At 45.8% G+C, this 24,731-nt stretch overlaps 1 protein-coding gene across 1 annotated transcript; it reads left to right on the forward strand.

Annotated features, from left to right (window-relative positions):
- The first annotated feature begins 512 nt into the window (after positions 1 to 512).
- Positions 513 to 21,542, forward strand: Cpa2 (carboxypeptidase A2). The gene is made up of 11 exons (XM_051175848.1): positions 513 to 625; positions 3,173 to 3,254; positions 3,926 to 4,060; positions 4,531 to 4,626; positions 6,058 to 6,159; positions 8,253 to 8,354; positions 9,680 to 9,790; positions 10,829 to 10,919; positions 12,822 to 13,021; positions 15,768 to 15,852; positions 21,254 to 21,542. Exons 1-11 carry the CDS (start codon positions 561 to 563, stop codon positions 21,439 to 21,441), a joined length of 1,257 nt encoding a protein of 418 aa, XP_051031805.1. The 5' UTR covers positions 513 to 560; the 3' UTR covers positions 21,442 to 21,542.
- Positions 21,543 to 24,731: the final 3,189 nt, after the last annotated feature.

Genomic DNA, 24,731 nt, shown 5'->3' on the forward strand with positions numbered 1-24,731 from the left:
TAAAAATCACAAGGCACTCTGCTGTGTTTATTTAGTATGGAGTGAGGGCTGGACCAGGCCACATCTACAGGGACCGAGGCAGATGAGGACTGAGTGGCCGCAGTGTTTCAGGGTAAACACTATAAAAATAAACAAATGAGCAAACTAATAGAATGTGATAGACAGGATGCCAAGTAATTACTATAAATGTTTTTTTTCTTTTTGTCAGAGACCCAGAAAGGACTTTAACCTCTGGGTCTATTAATCTGGTTTCTATCACCAAGCAGGGTTAGTGGCACTTTATGTTCTAAATCATAAATGTCTGATTTGCCCTTGGTGTGCTTTAGTAATTTTGTTTTCCTTCTATTGATATTTATTATCTCACTCTAAAAAGGGAAAAATATACAGACTGGTGATACCATACCCTGGTATCTGTGACCTTGAGAATGTCACCAGCAGGTGAGAATTTTACCATGTGGGAATCCCTTGAATTCTCGGAGGGCTGATAGATAGCACTTAGCTCTACTCCCTATAAAGTTCAGGAAGGGCTCTGAACTCTGGACTCGGGGAAAGCCTTGAGCATGAGGTTGATCCTGTTATTGGGTGCCCTGTTTGGGCATGTCTACTGTCAAGAAACATTTGTGGGGTAAGTGACACTTTCTAGTGTTTACTTGAATTTTACTTACCTGGTTCATGAAGCTCCAAAGTTGGTTCTGCATTCAGTGTTTTCAGAGTTCTCTTAGATTGTGTGTGGTGTGTGGTATGTACGTGTGTGTAAGTATATATGTATGTATGTATGTGCTTGTATGTATGGTGTGGGTGTAAGTATGTGTGCTTGTGTGTGTGTGGTATGTGTGCATGTATGTATGTGTGTGTGTTTGTATGTATGTGTGGGTGGGTAGTGGGAAAAACAGGAGTTGGTAAAAGAAGGTATGATTGACCATAGAAGGAGGAAATGAGTGGAAATAGTCTAAAGTCAAAACAGAGACCTTTTGTTTGGGAATAAGGAATAGGGTTGCAATTTGGTACAGTTACAGTCTGTGGTGGCCTCCACTGTGTAGGGGACAGAGGAAAAGCTAGGGATTTTGTTATGACAGAGAACTGTGTCTTGAACGGTAGTGCCTTGGCGCTGAAGGTGCCTGTGGGAGCTAGCAGGCTCTGTCCCACTGGAGAGCGAGGCTAGTTCCTGTGTGAAGTTAGGTAAGGTTATAGCTGGAGTTCCTTCATTTGCTAAGTGAGAATGGTCTTAAAGATAGGGAATGCTGTTTTGTTTGGTTTGGGGGCAGGGATTCTGTGAGATACATCCGGTTCTTCTTTCTTTCCCATGGCTCTAGAGGACATTTTAGTGGGATGTGACAGGAATGACTCCGTTTTGTAAAAAAAGGAATTTTCACAAGACTGACCTTGCTCACCTGCCTCCAATGGTCAGAATGTAGGGCTGGTAGGCAGCAGGGGAGAACTGTTGCTATCCTTGACTCAGGGTTCACAGTGAGTGCCCCTCTCCCACCCATTTCCAATCTCTCTGGGCTCTATTCTTGCTGTGAGCCTTTGTCCTCCAGTCTTCAGCGAGGACTAGGACACCCAGGGCTGTAGGTGTCAGCTAATGTCACACCTGGCTTTAGGGCTTATCTTTGCTCTGAAATGCTTTGATTCTACTGTTTGTTTTTGAGACAGGCTCTCACTTTAGCCCTGGCTGCCCCAGAACTCACATAGAGCTTAGGCTATCCCTCTTCCCCACAAGCTGTCTCTCTCCCCCTCCCTCCCTTCCCCTCCCCCCAACTTGTAGCATTTCTTCTGCTTTCTCCTCCCAAGTACCAGGCTTCTAGGTGTGAGCCCCACATCAGTCCTGGCTCCACAGTTCCACAGTTCTGTAAGGGGATTGGGGAGCATGTTTGGAGCATTATTCTAAAGGAATTAATGGAGCAGTCTAATAAACTTGCTTCATGAAAATAGCTAGCCAATTAAATCTGGAAATCAGAGAGTTAAACAAACTTTTGGGGTTTTCAGAACGTTGACTATGTATGCATTAGAAATCTGTGAAGGATTTTTTTTTTAGTCACATCCCTCCCTTTTTGACTAACTCCAGGGACTAAATATTAGCCTAATGTGTTACTTTTCCCAGCACCTCATTTTAAAGAGAGCTCCTGGGAGTCCATGCATTAACTAAAAGTAATGAGACCCAAATGGAGGAATTTTCAGACCACTTCTGGCAGATGGACACTTCCAGGCAGAAGGGTCTGGACGAGCTTGCATTCTGCCACTTGTGTGTTACACTAGCGTGCACTGGAAACTGTGTGTGTCTGGCATCTCAAGGTCTGGCTTCTGATCCCCAGCCCTTCTACCCTGACTCTTAGCAACCCTCCTTCCAATGAACCGGAAGTCGGCCTGCTTAGAAAACAGAGAAAGGAAAGCCTCCGTTACTAAGCTAAAGGCTCTTCTATCCAAACTCTTTTCTAACAGCAAGCCTGCCAGTTTGGGGGATTTCTCCTTGCTGCCATGATACCGTTTTTTCGCTTTAGAGCCTATGTATGCTTGTGCATGTGTGTTCATGTATGTGGGTATCATACACCATTTGATTTGCCTGGGCCTCAATTTTTGCTAACTGTGCCCCGAGTTTGTTTACATCATGAAACCTGGAGATGGTATAGTTTCAGTCACAAACTGAAACAAAGAGCAACCAAAAAAGAGTGAAAGAAAAAACAAACAAACAAACAAACCAAAACCCTAGGAAACTTCACATCTCCCCAGATGTGGATCTCATTCTGTCTCCAAGAACCAAATTAATTATTTTCCTTTCCCTCTTTTTCTCTTACTTTTTTTTTTTTTCTCCCTCCTTGAAAAGCAGGAACAGACACGTTTTAAAAGCCAGTGCTTTATGAACAGCAGGCGTTGTTTGACAAATACTCATTAGCTCAAGGAAAGGAAACTTTAATGGCAAGCTTCCTGCTAGCAGCAGGTACACTTCTTAATTATTATTTAGATAACATTTCCTTGGAGGAAATAAAGCTGTTTGATCACCTCCCTGTCCTGGGGATGTGGGTCAGTATACAATTTATTAGCTTCTGGCTTGTGAAAGAGATTATTGACTGTTGCATCCATGTCCTCCACCAAGAGGCTGGTGGGAGCAGAAAGCAACAGGAAACAGTGAACAAACTTTGCATTTAAGGTCGTGTCTGTGATTAATATTTCTCAGAGACCAAGTCCTTGAGATCATCCCAAGTAATGACGAGCAACTTAAAATTCTGGTGCAATTGGAGACTGAAGAGCATCTGCAGGTATTTGTCCTAGCAGCAACCTTTACTCCCTCCAGTAAGTAAAGTCAGCATGACTGACATCTGTTTTGGAGTACATTTTGACTCCTTTTAGGTAATGTGGGTTGCCGACTCTTGGAGGTTGGGTTCCAAAAAAACCTGGACTTTAGTCCCAACTGTATGGCCCTGAGCAGACGGCCTCCTCTCCCTCTGATTCATTTTCACGGTCAGAAAATTGAGGAGAAATATTCCATTCTTCTACATGTCTCATACTGAGAGAATGAAAAAAGGATGGAAGTTGTGAAAGCTACTTTGAAATGCTGCTGAACGCCTTTAATTCAGTATTTCCCTTCTCAAATAATTTATGGCATTAATATCCCATGACGAAATGAATTGGACTACTTGAGTGCCAGATTGATCTTAGTTTTTAAGACCTCCCATAATTTAAGATCATCTGTCCCTCTGCCAATTTTAATATCTAGCCATGGGATGTGTGTGTTAAGAACGTAGCATATTTGCTGATGCCTGGATACAGAGAAACTCTCGTTGCTTTATAATAGTGTTTCCAGAGTGATTCTGATTTTGTAGACTCAAACTAGGTAATATTGCATTATTGAAAACCATCAGGGTACAACTCTCTATTTCTCCCAGAATGATTCAGTCGTTACCTTGACTTGGCCCTTTATTCCTTTCAGCTTGATTTTTGGAAATCACCCACCATCCCCAGGCAGGCAGTCCATGTCCGAGTTCCTTTTGTCAACATCCAGGCGGTCAAAGTTTTCCTAGAGTCCCAGGGGATTGCTTATTCCATCATGCTCGAAGATGTTCAAGTAAGTGTGCTAGAGGCCTGCTGATCTCTCCCACGCTGCCAGGAAAGGGACCTGTAAGCTTTACATGGGTCCCCCCATCAGTCAGTGTGAATTACTGCAGGGTAGCGGAGGAACATCTCCTGTCCCTTTTCGCATTCCATGTAAATGCAAGAAAAGCAATCTGTGATTCGATTAGTTTTTAATTAGAGTTTAACTCAGAAAGGCAGGTTGAGCCAGCCACAAGACGTCCTGAAAACCCTCTAAGTACTGTCACCCTCTGCCTGCAGCTGCTGCCTGGCTCCCAGCCCACGCATAGCCGATCTCTTTTCAGAGAGCTACTATAGTAAGAGAGGTGTCTGACCCAGAGCCTCTGGACAAGATACACACACAACGAGGAAAGCTTGGTGCTGGGGACCAAGGGTCCTCACTTCATTAACACCACCAGACTGAATGCATTGCAGGCAACTGATTACAGAATTGTTTTCTCTCAGGTTCTGTTGGATCAAGAGCGAGAAGAAATGCTATCCAATCAGCGAAGAGAGCGCAGTGGTAACTTCAACTTTGGGGCCTACCATACCTTGGACGAGGTAGGCATTTCAGGAACAGGATCAGAGGAACAAGTCCCTCTTTTCCCTGAGGACAAGGCTACTTCCGCTTGCTGATCTGATAACCTGGATGTATGTTCCTTTTATCTCCTAGCTTCTTAAAGTTTCTCTCAGATTTCGTGGGCAGTGCCTGGGTAATGCAGGGACTGAAGTCTGTTTGTCCATCCCAATAGCCACATAGTTATTTTGGAGGTGCCCAGAAGGTTTAAGCAAGTCTGCAAATAGCTTTTTCCCGTTCTTCCCACAACACTCCTTTGCTGATTTTTGAAACTGCACAGGCTACAGAGTGACTCAAGAGCGACGATTAACTGCAGTATTGGATGTATCTGGGCCACTTACAGTGTGCCGCCTCCCACCCTCCCAAGGGTCTGTTTGTGAACCGGCGGCTCCCAAACTGCACATTGATCCAAGGTCACGGTGGCAAAGTCAGTCTCTGCTTTTCTGGGTCTCATTCCTTTCTTTCTTCATTTGGGCCATGTGCGGCTGTGTAGCTACGTGGACAGCACTGCACTTACTAATGTGACAGCCTTTCTGGGAGCTGGGACAGATCTATTTATCTGCACAGTCTGACTGGGAGTAAAGCACAGAATAGGAGAGTAAGGGGAACACTAAGTCTCCAAATAAAGAAGTTTAAAATGTATTGCTGTAACTTATTTAGTGGCAAGAGCTATTTAAAACGATTTGTGGGCAAAATATGACTTGAATGGATTTGTTAATGCCTCACTATACCAGTGCGATTGAACATGGAGCAATGTCACCTGTGTAATATATACAAGATATTGTGTCTTATCACCTTCCTAAAATCATCCCCCCACCCCCAAGGAAAAAAGTGTCTTGTTGGGCTAGAAGAAAGCATGAAAAAAGCATGCTCTCCCTAACTTGCCCATCTAACAAATGCTGGTAACAGCTGGATACTGTTTTCAGGTCTCCGACTCTGTAAAGGTCGCAGCCTGGATATGTGGAGAACGTACAGAATCTCAATGAGCCTTCAAAATTGGGGTCGGGGTAGCCAGTGGCTGGAGGGTGTCCCCATTGTCCCGGGGCCTGCACTAGCGCAGCTGTATTTTGTAGCGAGAGCCACCCATTATGTATTTTGGTGCCACTGCGGTTTGCTGTTGAGGGCGAAAGGTTTCCCTGCTGGACATGATCTAGGGGTAAAAAAGGAAAAAAAGCCACAGGCAAACCAGACAAGTGCCATTTTACTTTGCACAGAACTGGAAAGAACCGGCTCTGCTGCAGCAAGATGGCTTCTCTTCTTCAGAGTGACTCATCATCCCGGCGATGGCTTGCAGCCGCCCGCAGCCACAGCCGGAACACGGAGAGGCCGGGGAATGGAGGGGCGAGAAGACCCTGTTAGCTGCATTCGCTCGGTCGCTAAATTACAGATGCCTGTTTATCATTTGAACCTTTCAGATTTACCAAGAAATGGATAACCTCGTGGCTGAGCACCCTGGTCTAGTGAGCAAAGTGAATATAGGTTCATCTTTTGAAAATCGGCCCATGAATGTGCTCAAGGTATAAAGGGGGTACAGACTTTTGTTTCCCATCTCTCGACGCTTCTAGAATCCCGCTCCTCCCGGCTCAGTTTGCAAAGCAGGTTTTCCCCATCCCCCACCTTTTTTTTCCCCCTTCCTAACCGGTCTTTGCTGGTTTTGAGCATCCCACCGCCCTCCCCCCTTTTTCTTTTCTTTTTTCTCTTTTCCTGCACGCTGACGCAGGTCTGCAGGAGAGAATTAATGCTCTTGTCCTGATAGATGCGCTCGCGGGAAGCCGGGCCGAGTGCGCCAATTGGAGCCGAGAAGGAGAGGCTGCGGGCGCGGGGGAGGGGAAGGCGAGCATTGGGGGGAAATTAATCGATGTGGGAGTTCTTTGCGGATTTTTCTTTTCCCCTCTCTTTTCTTTTAAAGCCTGCTTAAAAACAACAACAACAACAAAAAAGCTCCTAGTAACTGCCTGAACCACATTTAAAAAAAAAAAAATAGTTTCTCAGTGTGCTGAGGATGACAGACAAGTAAATACAAAGGTAATGCCCTGGAATGAAGGCATTTTTTTTTGTTTTTTTTTGTTTTAAAGGTGACAGTTGAAAAACAGGTTCGCTGCTACTGTCACCAATTACAGTCTTCGGGTTGATAGTTTCAAGCATTTGCACTTTGTTCAGAAAAACAATGAAAATTGTTTCCCCAGACTTCCTAGAAAGAGTGTGTGAAGGGCGGGGGGGGGGGGGGGTAATGTCACAACCTCTTACTAAATTTGGAAATTTTGTGGCTAGGAACCAACTGACTAACGGGGACAGATGGACTTCCGTAGCGTTTTCCGGTTTGCCCCAGCTGGCCAGGGAGGGGTAGTTAGCCCTCTGCAGGGCGCTGGCCTGGGAGGGGTAGTTAGTTAGCCCTCTGCAGGGCGCTGGCCTGGGAGGGGTAGTTAGTTAGTCCTCTGCAGGGCGTTGGCCTGGAAGGGGTAGTTAGTTAGCCCTCTGCAGGGCGCTGGCCTGGGAGGGGTAGTTAGTTAGTCCTCTGCAGGGCGTTGGCCTGGGAGGAGTAGTTAGCCCTCTGCAGGGCGCTGGCCTGGGAGGGGTAGTTAGTTAGCCCTCTGCAGGGCGCTGGCCTGGGAATGCTTTTCTTCCCAGTTCTTTACCGGCTGACCTACCTCTTGAGTCAGCCAACCCCAAATTCTTCCCTGCCTTGGATTTTCCTGGCCTTCGATTTTCCAAGTGGTTTGGTGGTTGAGAGATTTTTTTTTTTTGTTTGTTTGTTTTAAGTTCCCTGCTTATTACATCTTAGCCTTTTGAAGGAAAAGGTCAACACGTTTTCACTAAACCTTGCCCAAACCCGTGAAATGTAATTTTTTTAATAAGAATTTGCATTTCTCATTTACCTTAATCTGTTGTGCTTAGGATGCTGCACAGAGATAGAAGCTGATGGTGCAAAAATAATCTTTTCCTCTCTATTTACTGATCCGATTGGCAAGGCCATCGTTCCAAATAACCCGGCCACTTAGATCATAAAACTGAAACTCTGGTGCACGGTGGGGGCTTGCTGTCCTGCTCTCATTAAGGACTGGGAAAGCTTTGATGAGGTTCTTAGAACTAAAATAATATAATCCATGCACAAACGCTGGGAAACAGAGGAGCCAACCAGCCAACAAGGAGGCAATGAGTATCTCTGGCAGCTCTAATTTCACAACTGCAGGGTGATAGCCATAACCAGTTTTTCCCTCTTGTCCGTTCCCGGCCCCCTCACACATTTGTTCCCATGTTCCTTCCCACGTGAAGTGGTTTTTAAAATGAGAATGACACACTACCCAAAACCTGTTTCTTCCTCAGCTGACAGCACGTGAGCGTATTTTCATGACATTATCTGTGATAATTTTTTCACAAACATCAAGGGAGGAGAAATCTGCTTTGCTTGTTAATCTCCATTTAAGCTTTCATTGAAAGAAAGGGACAAAGCAACCGGAGAGAAGAAACGAGCCAGTATCACCTGTCCATCTCCTCTCGTTCTCTTTAATCCGGCCAAGAGCAGAAAGGGGACAGAGAGAGACTGGGGGAGAGGGGCCCGTGGACTGGGAAGAAGGTGTTTTCAGTGCTGTGTGCTATGCTTGTTTTACAGTTCAGCACCGGAGGAGGAGACAAGCCAGCCATCTGGCTAGATGCGGGCATCCATGCTCGAGAGTGGGTTACACAAGCTACTGCACTGTGGACAGCAAATAAGGTCATTTTGCTTAAAACTCTTCACATATGTTGTCCTTCGGGAGTCAGGCTCATTAAGTAAGCACACACTGTGCCGGTCGGTGGGCCTGATTACAAGCACTCTCAAGCTCTCAAGCAAATCCTTCCCTTACAACACAGGCAGGAAACAGAATTAGCCAAGCCTTTTCTTTGGTTCACCCCATCTAGGATTGTCGTACTATTGTCCCTGGGCCCCCAGTTAGAAACACAGCAAGGCCTCTGGGTGTCGAGTTTCAGCATAGCGTAGGACCGTGAGAGAAGGTTGATACTTTGAGGGACTCTCCTATTTAAATCTTGAAAGGGCTTCAGAGAGTGAATGGAAAATAGGTGCCAAAAGAGTTTGCTTTGACCTACAGATCTAAAGTGAAATGAGCTGAGGGTGTCTGGGTCTTTCTGAATATTGCCCAAATCTGATTTTGAAGTTGGGATGTAGCAGTCTCTCTCTCCCACATGGTCCTTGGCACCAGGGTCAGGACAATGATGCTGGGTGTGAACTAGGCTGCTATTTCTTAAGTAATTCCGAAATGACACACTATAAATCAGAATGTTAATTCATGAGCAAAGGAAATCAATCCACATCAGATCATTCAAGCGTGTGCAACCACGTGCATGCCGACTGATACATTTTTCCCTTCAATTAAAATGCGGTTACCTTTAGGGTATTATGAAATGGATATTTAACAGTTGAATAGTAATGCCCTAGGATGGCTGAGCACAGGAAATGAATAAATTTTAATCCAACAGAAACTTCAACTCTCCTGCAATTGGTGGCAGTCAAAATATAATTCCCCAAATGGAATTTAACTGCTTCTCCATACCTTTAGCAACATCCTGGCATAGTTAAGTAATCTGATGTTGGTCCTGAGTTCTTTTGGAAAGTCATCCCATGGGAGGATTAAGGAATATTAAGTTTTTGTAATTTGGCTCATAGATCCAAATAAACCACACATATTGTTCACCATCGCAAAAAGTGTCACTGCAAATAACAGGGCAAGAGTGTTGCTACTTGTAATAGATAGGTGACAACTGTCATTTATCTAATATAAGAAAATTATTGTCACCAGAAAGAGAAGTTATAGGCACTAGTGTATTAAGCTGTAGGAGACTGTTCTGTAAGGGATTTGGAAGTTTCCCATTGATTAACAATGATCCCTAATTCATGTTTGGAAAAAACAAAACAAAACAAAAACCAAACCACAAAAACCAAACCACAAAAACCAAACCACAAAAACGCAGCGTCATAGTATTTTGCAGTGTGTTTTCTGGCAAAAGGGGGTTTGCAACACTGAAAACTCTGTCTCTACCCAGCTTGCTTCTGATTATGGAACTGATCCATCCATCACTTCCCTTCTGGATACCCTCGATATCTTCCTGCTGCCTGTCACAAACCCTGATGGATATGTGTTCTCCCAAACTACTGTAAGCTGCTTATTTTTTAATTTTATTTTATCTGTTGTTGTTTTGTGTGGGTTATTTGTTTTTTCATCCATAAGACTTAAGAGATGTAGGAACCCAGAAAACCAAACAAAAGCAATCATTCTGGTCTTGATTTACTCTAAGCAGAATGCCTTGAGATGAGGCACAGGGAAGTGTTTGTAATCACTTCTTATTCCGACACTCAGCCTGTTTCAGCCGTGATGCTGGACTATTAGAGAGCTGTGTTCGCAGTGAGTCACCTAGGAGACTTGTCCCAATTATCTCTGAGATCTGTGTGCGTGTCTGTGTGTGTGGGGGGTGCATGTGACTGATAGAAAAGAGGAGGCAGGTATTACCTGCTGACAATTAGATTGCAACAAGATTTAAGTAGGCAGCACAATGCCTCCTAGCATTTTTACTCATACTTTGTCAAAGAAATCCTCTGTAACATCACCAAAAGGAGTTATGTAGGCTCCCTCCCCATAGGATACCATGACAAAAACACCACTGTGGCATTGTGACCTCAGGTATATTCAGAATGAATCAGAGTTTCAATTTATTCTTGTAGAGAGCAGATAACCATGGCAATGACGGCAGCATTTTCAAAGAGACATACTGCATGAATACAGGGTCCACAGACGGCCGGAGAATGCTGCCTCTGATCTCTCAGAGGTTCTTAAAAACCAGTAACACACTAAGCACCCTTGGCAGTCCTGTAGTAAGGTTACCGACTTATCCCCATATTTCCCCAAATTATCCTCTCAGAAATTCCACCTCTTTCTCTTTTTGTTGTGGTAGTGGCTAGCATTTAGCAGAGTCGCGTTTTATGAACATGGTTTGGCAGGCGTTATTTTAGAGAGGAAATACATAAAGTGAACCCCATGTAGGGGACCATTTGACAGCTGTGGGCAAAAAGAAATACTGCGCAGTTCTGAACGTGGGGAACAAGGGGAAGGAACCTTCGGGAAAAGGGACCTGCTGACCAGAGGGAATGACCATCTCTTTTCTCCCCCATATTCGTATTCGGTTGGATTTTTAAAGAATCGCATGTGGCGAAAGACCCGGTCTAAACTGTCTGGAAGCTTCTGTGTTGGTGTGGATCCTAATCGGAACTGGGATGCAAATTTCGGAGGTGAGCACAGGGTGTCATCCCCAGGGAGGGTCAGACTGCAGTCTGGGCTGCTGACTGGTTTGCAGGGGTTCTGCAGTGCCGGCAGGCAGCCTGTTTAGTCCACTTAGGATTCCAGTCATTTAAAAACCTTTGAAACACTTCACTGAATCCTCTCCTTTCACGGGAGGGAGTGCACCACTGTCACAGCTCCAGGCAGCATTGAGTACGGTTTGCTTTGCATCTTGGTGTCCCTGCAGGCTGGAGCATAGTTCAACCTCTGAGCTGAAGAAGCCAGGCTTTGCACAATGGCGGCCGCGCAGGAAGCGCCGAACCAACCGCTAGAGGGGGTTAGGATCTATTAGGAAGATAAGCATTACATCATCTGGTAGATGCTTCGAGAAGGAAAACTTACACAAAAAAAAAAGTACAAACGGAATTAAAAAATGGATTTTTGAAACAGAGTCAAAGCTAGCACATTAGGTTGCTCATCTGGTTTTGTTGACTGCGGCTTTTCTGTTTGCAGGTCCACTGGCAAGCTAGTTGGGGATCCTTTCATGCTCTTAGGCACCAGTTAAGCCTCTGTTTCACTAATGGCAGAGCTGAAATTTGTTGTTGTTCCGACTAACTTCCAATAACAGTATATTAGTTATTTTTCTTATTGATGTGGCCGAATACTCGACAAACTGTATCTCAAGGGAAGAAGGGCTTCTTTTGGCTATACGGTTGAAGGAACATTCCATCGTGGCAGTGGTTGTAGGGGCATGAAGAATGTAGGTGCATTGTGTCCCTGGTCAATAAGCAGAGAAGTTGAGTGCTGGGACCCAGCTGGCTGTCCCTCATTTTCCTTTTGTATTCACCCAAGTACCCCAGCCTGTGGGGCGGTGCCACTCACATTCAGGATTCAGAGTGGGTTTTCTCTCTTCAGTTGAATGAATCTGGAAAGACCTCAGGACCTCCCAGAGGTCTATTTCCTAGGTGTTCCAAATCCAGTTAAATTGGCAATGCAGATTAAGCATTGCAAACACTGGCTGGGCGCTCTGTCTTTTTCCTAATACCTGGCACAGCGTCTGCAACACAGAGAGCGATCATTAAATATTTGTAAACCAAATGAATTATCGGGAGTTACAGGACCCACTAGGGAAATGTGATGGGACATGCATGAGTGATAACTTCCTTCATTGCTTTAACAATTTATTATTCTTATTATTTTGTGCATAGGAGACAAATAATCAAAGCACCGGAGCCCGAATACTGAGCCGTATCCAGTAATTTGATGGCACTTCCCCCTCAGAAATGTTATTCTTAAATAGTCTTAGTGTAAGGTGGCAGAGGTTACATTTTTGTGGGTTTTGCCCAGTTCAGTTGGAGAGCTTGGAAATCTCAGCCCCCACCTGCTCCCCGAGGGAGTCTCAAGCATCGCAGGCCTGACAGGCCTGCAGTGACCCCCATTTCAGTTCTCTTGAGCAACTCTAGCTGCTGAGGGAATCAAGGCCAAAGGTGCCCCTGGCAAATGTCGGGATTTCTTTAGGGTAGAAAGAATGTCAGAGGTTGTGCACATTTTGTGGCTTTGTGACTTGGAAATGTAGACACACAGAAACCTCTGCTCCCAGACTCTACAATTTGTGAGAGGTCCCGGAAAATGAACTTACAGAACTCCCATCCAGTTCAGGAGCTCTTCTTCCAGAAACTTCCACAGAGGGGGGACAGCCTCATCTGAGAGCTCTCTCTGCTGTAGAGGAACCAGATTTTAAAGGAAGAGATGTGTCCAGGAAGAGTCTGGTTAGCTGTCCTGGCCGTGCCCTCAGAGGCACACAAGGATGGGCTTTCTCTGGTTTCTCCAGGAGGAACTTATTTGTGTTCGTGTTAACCTCCACCCTGCAGTGTCTTCTTCATCCTAACTAGGTGTCTTCCTCATCCCACCAGGACCTGGAGCCAGTAGCAACCCTTGCTCTGACTCATACCATGGACCCAAGGCCAACTCCGAAGTTGAAGTGCAATCCATAGTGGATTTCATCAAGAGTCACGGGAGAGTCAAAGCTTTCCTTACTCTCCATAGCTACTCCCAGCTCCTCATGTTCCCCTATGGCTATCAATGCACCAAGCCAGAGAGCTTTGCTGAGCTGGTGAGTTCCTTCACTTCGGGTCTGAGTCAACAACCACATCTGTTGGGTGGATGGGTTAAGCTCCAATCCTAAAGTTGGGTACCCAGGCAGAGGAATTGTAGTGGCTGGTTATGAAGGGTATCAGACATACATACACCCATTTTAAACTGAGTTTCTTTGGGGAAGAGAATCCATAAAAATTACTGTTACCTTAACATAGATGATCCAAGAATCTGCTTTTTCTTTTTCTTTTTGAGGCAGGGTCCTACTTCAGGTAGCCTACTTCAGGCTGGCTCTAAAATTACAAAGTTCTGATCCCCCTGCCTGCCTAGGCCTCTTGAGTGCTTAGGTTACAGGTGTGAACCACCCTGACTGCCTTTAGGAGCCTGCCATCACCATTTATTCCCAGGGTGTGCTTCCTAATCAGCTACCTGGATGTGGACTTGGTGTTCTTGGACCCCTAGATAGATGCTGTGCTAGGCAATGCAGTGCCCTGTTACTCACCTAGGGCCTTTGGCTCTGTGGCCGGATGTGACAATTCATTGGTAGACAATGTGTGCTTACAACGCCTTCTTCCCTAACTCAATTCCTTCTGTCATCTTTCCCATTTGAGAAATAAACAGATTGGCTGCAGCCTTGGGTCAGATGGTAGCATCTCAGGAAGCTGTTCACAATTGAGCAACAGTTATTCCCAGATGTAGAGAATGTGCAAATATTTCCAATTTGGCTTTTAGGCTTGATTTTGAAACCCATCTGTTAGGGATAAGCCCTGGAATTGAGACCTTTTGGACAATTTACCTTCAAATAGATTTTTGTCAGCAGCCATAGGCTGCCATAGAATAGATAACTCCAGTCCAAATGTATCTTCCTCTCATTAGTTGAACTTTAGACTTGTTAGGGCAGTTTTCAGGGTTGCAGGGGACCCCTTCTTACCACAGTCACATCTTGGGGAAAATGTTAGGGTTGAAAGGTACCTAAATGTACTTCCTGCTCCCATTAAAAACAAAATTAAATACAATTTTTTAAAATTAAAAATTAGTATATAAAGTATAAGGTTTCATTATGACGTTGAAAAAATTGTTTCGGTTGATTCTTGCCCCCCACATTCTTCCCCAGCCCTCTCCTACCACTGTTCCCCTTTCCCCTTCCCCCTTTCCCGGCACATGTCCCCCCCCCCCCCCCCCCCCCAGCCTTCCAAAACACCTGTTTCCTCTTGAGGCCTCTTCTCTACTTTCAAGGCCTGTATTTACCCCTAGATAACCTTCAGCTGTCTAGATCCTGTGCCCGAGCATGTGTGAGATAGCCACATAACTTGCAGCCTAGAGCTGGTCTCTCTGCCTTCAAGGGAGCCTTTTCCACCCACACTGGGGAGAGGGAGGGCTGAGTGTTAGCCCTTTCTCTTTCTGCTGATGTCTCCCAGCCCTGCTTTATCATCTGGCTATATTGACGAAGTTTGTTCTTTTTGGGAGATGAATCTATGACTTACTTAGCAACTAGAAAGCCACTTCTGGGTCTTCCCTTAACTGCGTCCCTCCTCCAAGCTATCATGATTCCTTTAGGGACTTAGAACATGGTAGCCGCCAAAGTGAACATAAAGCCTGTGTTTCGGGCTAACGGGCACGGAGCAGAGTGTGGCTGTAACTGCGACCCCAATCCCACCCTCCCGAGTACTCTCAGAGCACAGTTGCGGGGTGCAGCTGAGGGTCACCTCAGCTCTTTGGCAGTTGCTCTGAGCTGTAGATTCCTGCTGGGCTCATTGACAGCTGAAACCCCCAGGCTCCCAGAGGCTCCGGTTGAGCCAGGTTTTCTCCATCTGGTATTTGTACAGTTGTTTTCCTGGACCCAAGTTCAGGACCTTACATTTATCCTTAGCAAGGACAGTAAAGCCTCAATCAGTCAAAATTGGAACCCTTGAGTAATGGAAAATATGTTGCTGAGCTCTGCTTCTTGGCAAAAGAGACAATCAGGGAAATAAGCCAGTGTAGGGATCAACTTGAAGGGGGAAAAAAAAAAAATCCAAAACCAACTTCCCAGGTACACCGCAAAGTCAGTTCATGCATGTTCTCTTTAGTCTTTAGGTCCCTTAAGCCCACTCTCAGCTTTTTATTCTTCCTTTTTTTTTTTTTTTTTTTTTTTTTTTTTTTAAAGACAGGGTTTCTCTGTGTAGCTCTCTCTGGCTGTCCTGGAACTCACTCTGTGGACCAGGCTGGCTTCCATAATATCACAGAGATCCGCCTGCCTCTGCCTCCCAAGTGCTGGATTAAGGGCGTGCTCCACCACCACCACCACCACCACCACCGGGCCAGCGCACTTTCTAGAAAATTTAGAACTACATTTGCTTCCTTTGTGTGTGTGGAAGTCGGGGAACAACTTGCAGGAGTTGGTTCTCTTCCTGTACCGTGAGGGCCACAGGGATTGAGTTTAGGTTCTCAGGCTTGGCCACAAACACCTTCTGGGTACCCGTTAGTGGTTTCCCTGGCCACCCATACTATTGTCAAGTAGGTGTCTGAACAAGGGGAGCTAGTGGCGATGATGAAGTCTGGAGCATCGGGAGCACCCGGGCGATGAAGGGGTGGCTACATCATGCTGCACGTTTGAAGGCAGGGAACAGATGCGCGTTCACTTTCTAGTGAGACGGTTGACAGTACAGGAACAGGGTACTCCTGTGTCAGTCAGCCAAGGGGTCTACTTAACCAGGCCTGCCCAGTCTGCATTCTTCTACCGGTTTCCCGGGAGACAAGTTTTATCCACTCACTTTTCCTTCTAGGATGAAGTGGCCAAAAAGGCTGCCCAGTCTTTGAAAAGACTGCATGGTACCAGTTACAAAGTGGGGCCAATCTGTTCCGTCATCTGTAAGTATCTATTTTGCCCAAAGTTTGTACGAATGACCTTGTAAGAGGGAAAGTACCATTTAGGTTTGGGCTAATGGTTTTAAATACCCTCATGTGAAAGGGGTTAGTCCTTCACACACAGAACCCATCCCTACCTGTTTTCCCTCACTAGGTCTGGGCTCCTCCTCTATTTATTATGTGATAACGAAGGGCTTCCTGGATGCTTGAGTTTTGTGCTGTCTCCTAAGTTTGTCTAGGATCTTACATCTCAATGCTGTTATGAACCTTTCTCAGAACTTACTCCAAAGCTCATGCTCTTTTATTAATCTCCCCTTTCTTGGCTAAGAGGGGCCTTGGCTAAGTAAGACTCCTGCCTTGAACTGTTCATGGGGGAAAAATGGACATGGCTCCTTTAAGAGAACCTGGTTAGGGACTGGGGAGTTTAGTGGTAGAGCAAGTGCTTAGTTAGCACATGCAGGGTCCTGAGTTCAAAAGCCCTGGGCTCAGTTTTCTGTATCAAAACTCAAAAGCAAGCCCGATAGCAACAACAGGAAAACCCTTCGTGGTTCAATGGAAAGATGCTGTGGCAGGCCACTGTCTGTGCACAGAATGGGGAAAGAGGAAGGAGAGGAGGCAGGGATAGCTACATCTAGAAGTTTGCTGTCAGACTTTGTGAAGCTCTTCCAGTGGGTGCTAGGGGAGGTCTCAGTGCACCCTGAACTCTGAATAATTTAAATGCCCCTTCCTTATAGATGAAGTTAGAAATTCGAAGCTACAGAGTGGGTGTCCATTTTCACAATGCTCTGGTGCCCAAAGGTCCTTCAGAGACTAGTAAAGCACATTCAATCTATTCAGAAGGTGGCATTAACCACCTGCCATGTGCTGAGCATGGTGCCAAGTACGGAGATCCAAGAGAACTATCCAGAACTCAACTGGTTTTGTAGTGTGTGTGTGTGTGTGTGTGTGTGTGTGTGTGTGTGTGTGTGTGTGTGTACATGGAGGTCAGACGACGTCTTGTGGGAATTCTTTCTTTCCACCTTCTGTGTTCCTGGGGTCAAACTCAGATCATCTGGCTTGCAACAAGTGCTGAACCATCTTTGCCTGCTCAGAGGCCATACTTAAAGACAGATGCACAGGACTTCAAAGGAATATTAGCGTATATGTACCCTAGTGGGTCATGCATGGTTCAAGATATCATAAAACTGGGCTGGGGGATTTAATGCTCTGGAGAAACTTCACATAGGCAGAAAGTAGGCTTTTGAAGAGTGGCCATTGCATAGCTAAAGAAGGGACAAAGGACTAGATATTCCAGCTAGTCAGATCCAAGGGTACTGGAGTATGAGAGTGCACGAAGGGCCCCGAGAACCACGAGCAAGTTCGCGATTGCTGGGACGACAGGTGTGAGGAAGGAAGCAGGAAGGACATGGGCTTGCTGTGCTATGTGAAGACTTTTCATTCAAAGGGTTCTGGAAGCCGTTTGGAGTTTTCAGGGAAGCAGCTGAAATACTGAGCGGAGGCTCAGTGGTGATCGACTGGAAGCAGATGCATTCCCCAGTAGGAGTGGGAGGAGTTAGGGCCGGAGATGGTGGTCCGAGCTAGAACATGGCTGAGCACCGGCAGTATCGGGACATACAGCCACTGGCCCCCTGTCCTTTATTGGGGAAGTGGAGAGTTTCTTGCTGAAGGTTGTGCCACTCACTGAGAAGGACATGAAAGGGGATCATTGGAAAGAACAAGGGTATGGCTGTAGAAGTATCGAACTTGAAGTACGGGTAGGGTTTGCAGCCTTCAGATGATGCGGCCTGAGATTCTGCAGATGGGACGGAGGGGGAGAGGCGGGGCTTGAGTAGGAAGAATTGTATGGAGAGGGCAGTGCAGGAGGTATTTGGAGTGGGAAGAACCTTGATAGGAGAAAGGCAATGGGGGTCAGCAGAGGGGCCTTGGGTTTCAGAAACCAGGGGGAAGGGCAATTATTAAAAACGAGACAGTAGATAAAATGATAAAGGCCATGTAAAGGTCAACGCACAAGGAATAACATTTTCCACTGAATTTTGTCACTAGTTCATTAGTGGCCTTCGCCAGAAAGGGTTCAGAGGAGTGGTGGAGGCTGTTCTTGTTTTTTAAGATACATGCACACGCGAAAATCTATAGTGTATAATGATCGACACAAGGTCGATGCCAGGGAGTCAGCTGGAGCAAGGGGGCCCGTTCTCCCGAGGGCCGTGCTTGGGCACTGATGCAGCCACAGCCATGGGGAGGTGGGCACTGATGCAGCCACAGCCATGGGGAGGTGGGGACCCACCTGCCAGTGGCGGTTTCCTCTTTCATTTGTTTGCTTTTCTGTTTTGGAGACTGTGGAGCTGGCTGGCTCAGACTCACGGACATCCACCTGCTTTTCCTTCCAATGCTGGGATTAAAGGCGGGCACCACTGCCAGGCCGCTTGTGGCTGACTGTCTCTCTCCCTCCCTCCCTTCCTTCCTTCCTTCCTTTCTTCCCTCCTTCCCTTTTTCCACGCCCCTCTCTTCTTTTTTGTGTTTGTTTTGAGACAGGGTTTCTCTGTGTAACAGCTGTAGCTGTCCTGGAACTTGCTCGGTAGACCAGGCTGGCCTTGAACTCACAGAGATCTGCCTGCCTCTGCCTCCCGAGTGCTGGTATTAAAGGCGTGCACCACCACCACCACCACCACCACCACCACCACCACCACCACCACCACCACCACCAGACCCTACTTGTGGCTTTCTTAGTGGGAGTTTTATTGAATCCAAAATGCTTCATGGAAATGCAAAAAAATACCTCTGATGGAAGTTTCTCTTCTTAGACTTGGGCTTTTGGCTTTACTTTTTCTTCCTTATTTATAATAGGAATGTGCTCTGCTGATTGGGCCATATCTCCAGCACTCAGGTTACTAACCCTCCAGAGCTCCTGAGTATTGGCAACAGGCACAGAGAAGTGGACCCTGATGCCAACAAGTTTGGGCATGCCTTTGTTTGGCAGCCTTGGGCTGGAGGCTGGAGTTTAGGATGTCAGCAGAATGCCATCCTGGGTCCCTGAAGCCCCCATTTCATCATAGTGGATTTAAGTTTTTCTTTTACCTTGTCTTGTCGACCTCAGAAGGCTGGCATTTAGCATATTTTTTCTCGCTGAGGACACAGGTATCAAAGATGGTTCCAGTAAGCAAATATCAGACACATACAGGCTTGCCATATGATCCCTTAGGACCTGGTCCTTCATTCATACAACTCCTGATTGCAGGTCTGCCAGTGATGACTTGGGATCCTGCGTTACCCAACCTGGAGAGGCACTGCCTCTAAGCACTAGTGCTCTAGGAACTAGCTGAGTGCCTGCCTCGTGACTCAGGTTGGTGTGCAACCCTGGGCTGAGCACCTGCTCTCCAGCGGTGGCCAGCTGCACATCTTTGGTAGGTGAGACATATCCTGGGCAATTTCTTGCCTGCAAAGGGCTTTGAAGAGCCTCACATATTCACAAGAGTTAGAAGAGAATTAGGGGAAAGAATATACCCCAGGAGACAGAAACCTGGGTCTGATTTATAGTTCTGCCACTTTGGAACCGAGTCACCTTGGGCCAGTTACCTACCCTCCCTTGTGTTTTCCATTTGTAGAATGGCCTTTTGGAAGATTCAAAAGATAGTATGTGGAATAAAACTGTTCGCTAACGCTCATGTTGGCTGGAGGCTCGTTTCCCTCCATGTATCTCGGATCCTTGATGTGATCTAATTTGGCCAGGTCCTACTCATTTATTGACGATGACAGTTATAATAATAACTCATGCTCAGTTGATTTTATTTTTCACAGTGCTGGGGATGGAACACGTGATTTAGTGCATGTCAGGCAGGCGATAGTCCGCAACTGACAATTACTGAATGCTTGTTCTACATATGTGGTCTGATCTCAGTTTCTTTTTCTGTATAATAGGGACAATTCTAGTGTCTCCTCAGACTGAAATAGGCACAAAAGGAGACATAGAGGGCTTGTCTAGCAAGCACAAACAAGTTCTGTAATCATACACTCTGGCTTTTCATATCTAGTTTCCCCTGTGGCTCATCATCCCCACCTGACACACGCCTCTTCTGGAACTCAGAGATAAGCTGGCTCGATTTGGATCACCAGCTAGTGATTTGCAGGGTCAGGATTCTGTCTGAAGCCCAGACTCTTTATCCTCTCTACACATCTTAGTAAGACCGGCTCTGCCAAAGGCATAAGATGGTCGTTCTGGAAACCACTTGGATCTGTTGAAGTCATTCAGTAACCAATTAGTGTTTTTTGCTTGCTAGGTGCTGTGGTGGCTGCTGTGGGGAAAGTCACCAGGCACAGAAACTCCTGGGCTTTTACAGGTTGAGCAGCCCACATCTGAAGACGTCAAACCCAACATGCTTCCAGCTCTAAAACTTTTCCCCTGCCAAGGGAAGGCCACGAGCAGAAAATTCCATATCTGATCTTACATGATAGGTTTGAGTCAAAGCTCAGGTACACTAACAGTAATGGTAAAGTTATCTCTGGGCTATGAGTACATAAACTATATATAAAACACAAATGATTTGTACCTTAAGATTTGTACCTTAAAAGAGCTCTTATTATGCCTATACAGATAGTCAAACATCTCAAAAATGTGTGATTTGCAACACTTCTGCTCCCAACACTTTTGGTAACTCCTGATTCACAACACCAACCTGGAGTCATCTCTGCAATAGCCTCCCTGGTCTTTGTCCTTAGGTACCTGGTGGCTTCCTCCAACTCCATCCCAACCTGTCCTCCCTAGGAGGGGCTTCAGGGCCAGTCCATTGTTTAGCTTTCCAAGTCATGAATGCCTCAGGACTTTGTAGCCTAATGCCACCTTTCTTCATCATGTGTCACCTCATCATGTGTCACCTCAGTAGCCGGGCTTAGCTCAGGTGCATATTACTGTACTGGCTTACCCATGATCCCCATCGATGGGCATGTGATTTGACATCACAGAGGACCTTGCTCCACCCTTGTGCTGAAGGTCCCTGAGGCCAGGGACCAAGTCACTCACTTGATCTGTAATCCGTTCTATCCCACTAGAGAAAACAATGTGTGTTCCTTCTAAAGAAGGAAATGTCGTGGCCTCCCTCCCTAAGCTGAGGAAGATGCCAACTAGGGCATCAAGCCAAGTTCCAAGTGGGTAAACAAAGTTGGAAGCTCCGTGTAAACAAAGTTGGAAGCTCCGTGGCGATACCAAAGAGAGGCTAGGGACACTGCCCATTTGAACACTTGTTTTTTTCCATTTTAAAGTACTTTTATGCTTTCTTCTGTCATAGGTATGAACCTCTCATATACTATGTCTATTCCTCTAGCCCATGCTTAGAGGACCTGGTTTATCTTTGATCATGCAGGAGGTCAACAGAAATAGGGTAATCAGATTTCATTTCCATTTGCCCCTCAGACCAAGCCAGTGGCGGAAGCATCGACTGGGCCTATGATTTTGGCATCAAATACTCATTTGCCTTTGAACTGAGAGATACAGGCACCTATGGCTTCCTCCTGCCAGCCAAGCAGATCTTGCCCACAGCAGAAGAGACCTGGCTTGGCCTGAAGACCATCATGGAACATGTACGAGATCATCCCTATTAGAGATTTGCAGAATAGACAAACACCATTAAAATCTCTGTGGTGTAGAGCAAAACTGGCTTCTGATTATTCCTTTACCTGTCCCTAATCTGGAAACAGTATTTAAGGGTATTTGTTGTTGTTGTTGTCATTGTGTGGGGGTGGGATTTGAACCCAGGGACTTGCCCTTGCTGGGTGAGCACTACCCCCACTGAGCTTCATTCTCAGCTCTGGATTGTCTAGTTTCTGTTGTCCCAAAGCCACAAGTCCCTGTGTTGAACCTGTGTCTCCTTCCTTACCCTGTAAGTGAACTGTTCCCAAGACCCTTTAATTTTTTTTTTAATGTAGTAAGTTTCACATGATATAAAATTCATCGTTTTTATTCTTTTCAGACAATGTCTTATGTAGTTGAGGTTAGGCCTGAACTCCTGAGCCTTCTGTCTCCACCTCTAAAGTGCTGGGACCACAGGCACATGCTACCATACCCAACTCTTCATAAGTTTTTGGGGGGACTGGTTAACAAAGATATTTTAATATTTGGGTTAAGGACAGGGATAAAGAGAAAGAGACATGGTGTTAGAGAGATGGCTCAGCATCTGAGAGCACTGACTGCTCTTGCAGAGAACCCTGGGTGATTTCCACTCACATGTGATTCACAACCATCTGTACCTCCAGCTCCAGGGGGTCTGATGCCCTGTTTTAACCTCCACTGGTACCAAGCAGGTACACAGACATCCGTGTAGGCAAAACACTTACATACATAAAACTAATGTTTAAAAAGTAGAGACTCAGAGTAGCTCAGAAGAAAGTAAGATACACCCAAGAGTTTGTGATTAGGCATTCCAAGGAGAAGTCCCTGAAAGTAAGAGAGACCAAAGCATAGTATGGGCTCTTTGAGGGAGAACTGTCCCTTGGTTGTTCTTTGTGACAGGGTTTCTCTATGTAGCCCTGGTCTGTCCTGAACTCTCTATTTAGATCAGGCTGGCCCTAAGCTCACAGAGAGCCACCCACCCCTGACTCCCAAGTGCTGAGATTAAAGGCATGAACTATTGATTATTCGTAAGGGTACAATTCATTAGTATTAAGTGTACAACTCAATAGTGTTATGTGAATTCACAATGTTGAGCCACCATCACCAATATCAAGCTCCAGAACTTTTCATATCATCTCAAACTGAGATGCTTGCTCACTCACTAATTGGCAAATCGACATTGCCCCCCCCCCCCGGCCTCTTATAACCTTTGTTGTACTCTCTGTCTATGAATTTTGCTAGGGCAGGTATCTCATAGACCCGGAAATCTCATAGCATTTGTCATTCTACGTGAGGCTGATTTCACACGGGGAAGTGTTTCCAAGTATTTGGAATATTGTAGCAAGCATCAGTCCTTCATCTTCTCTCTCTTTCTTTTTCTGAGTTAGGGTTCCACTGAGTACTACAGGTGATTCTCCTGTCTCAGTATGTCAAATGCTATGATTTCAGGTTTCAGACATGGACTGTCTAGCCCCATTATTTTAAACCGATGGTTCTCAACTTGCCTAAGGCTGCGACCCTTTAGTACAGTTCCTCGAGTTGTGGTGACCCTCACCACAAAATTATTTCATTGCTACTTCATAGCTGTAGTTTTGCAACTATTAAGAATTGTAATGTAGGTGGCTAAAGAGATGGCCCAGTGGTTAAGAGCACTGACTGCTCTTCTAGAGGACCCAGGCGGTTCAATTCCCAGCACCCACATGGCAGCTTACAATTCTCTTTAATTCCAAGATCTGACACCCTCACACCTACACACATGCAGGCAAAGCACCAATGTAAATTAAGAATAATAAGTTATTAAAACATAAAAAGATTTATAGTGTAAATGTCTGTCATGCAGGATATCTGATAAGCCATTCTCAGGCTGAGAACCACTGTTTTATTTATTTTTTATTAATTACTTTTTTTTTTTGCCCTTTTAAAAAGTTGAGCTATGCATTTTCCTGCCACTCTCCTTCCCTCCCACCACCCCCCGCCCTCATGCTTTAATTTACTCAGGAGATCTTGTCTATTTCCCCTTCCTAGACAGATCTATGTCCGTGTCTCTTAGCGTCCTCTACGTTCCCTGGGGTTGTGGACTGTCATCTTTTGTTTTATGTCTAATATCCACTTATGAATAAGTATATAATATAGTTGTCTTTCTGGGTCTGGGTTACCTCACTCAGGATGGCTTCTTCTAGTTCCATCCATTTGCCTGCAAATTTCAAGATGCCATTGTTTTCTTTTTACTGCTGAGTAGTACTCCATTGTGGAAATGTACCACATTTTCCTTATCTGTTCTTCGGTGGAGGGGCATCTAGGTTGGTTCCGGGAGAACCGCTGTTTTAAACAGTGCAGCATTTCAGAGTTAGCAATGGATTTAAGTTCCTTCATTCACTCAATGCTAGTCAGCACAAAGACGCCAGGCATCTGGCTCCTTCCGCCGTCTAACCCTCATGCCCCACCGAGTCCATCTCTCATCTTGCTCGTAACTCTTAGACTGCACTTCCATTAGTGATTTGTTTGTTTGTTTATTTATAGCTGGTGTTCCTGGGGTGACAGTGAAAAGTGGGTTTCAGCATCCAGAATTCTGGGTCTAGAACTAAGTAATTCTATCAGGCTTCTAGCTGATTCCAGTCTTTGTTTCTCTTACTGTTAAGTCCAGGGATGAAGTCTGTCTTGGCGTGACCTAGAGTCCCCACCTTTGTGGAGGACAGGGCAGGTGTAGGGTCAGGGTAAGTGTTGGGAGGACACAGAGCTCTGAGACAGGAAGGGACGATAGGGACCCCAGTTCTACCGTATCCGATGGAGGCTACCCTTGGGGCTCAGTGCCTTTTTTTTTTTTTTTTTTTTTTAGTTAGGTTGGTTCTTGGGCCCTGTCAGAACCACTATTAACAAGTGGTCCTACCCTTATCTATCAAGATGTGCTTAATTTCCTCATATCTCACTCACCCTTCATGATGACATGTCCTTGACCCACTTTTAACAAGATTCCTGTTAGGATAGCTTAGCAAGAATCCCCCTCCTTTGATGCTTGCTCTTAGTAACTTTCCATCTATTGACCCCCTCATCCTACTATCTTCGATACAGTTGGCCTCCAGAGAAAACCAGCCCCCTCCCCCCCCATAGTCATGGTCTCCAAGGCAGCGACCTCCAACAAAGTCTTCCTTACTGTTTCAACAAGTGTCAACAATAAATTTCCACACTACCAGCCATAACCCTTGGTTCTATGTACTCACCTTCAGCAGGTGTGCAAAGGGTGAGTCCGTGGGGACACAGGTATGGGGCGAGTTGGGGTTTCTGG

This window comes from Phodopus roborovskii, unplaced genomic scaffold (genome assembly GCF_943737965.1).
Source record: "Phodopus roborovskii unplaced genomic scaffold, PHOROB, whole genome shotgun sequence".
Classification (NCBI taxonomy): domain Eukaryota; kingdom Metazoa; phylum Chordata; class Mammalia; order Rodentia; family Cricetidae; genus Phodopus; species Phodopus roborovskii.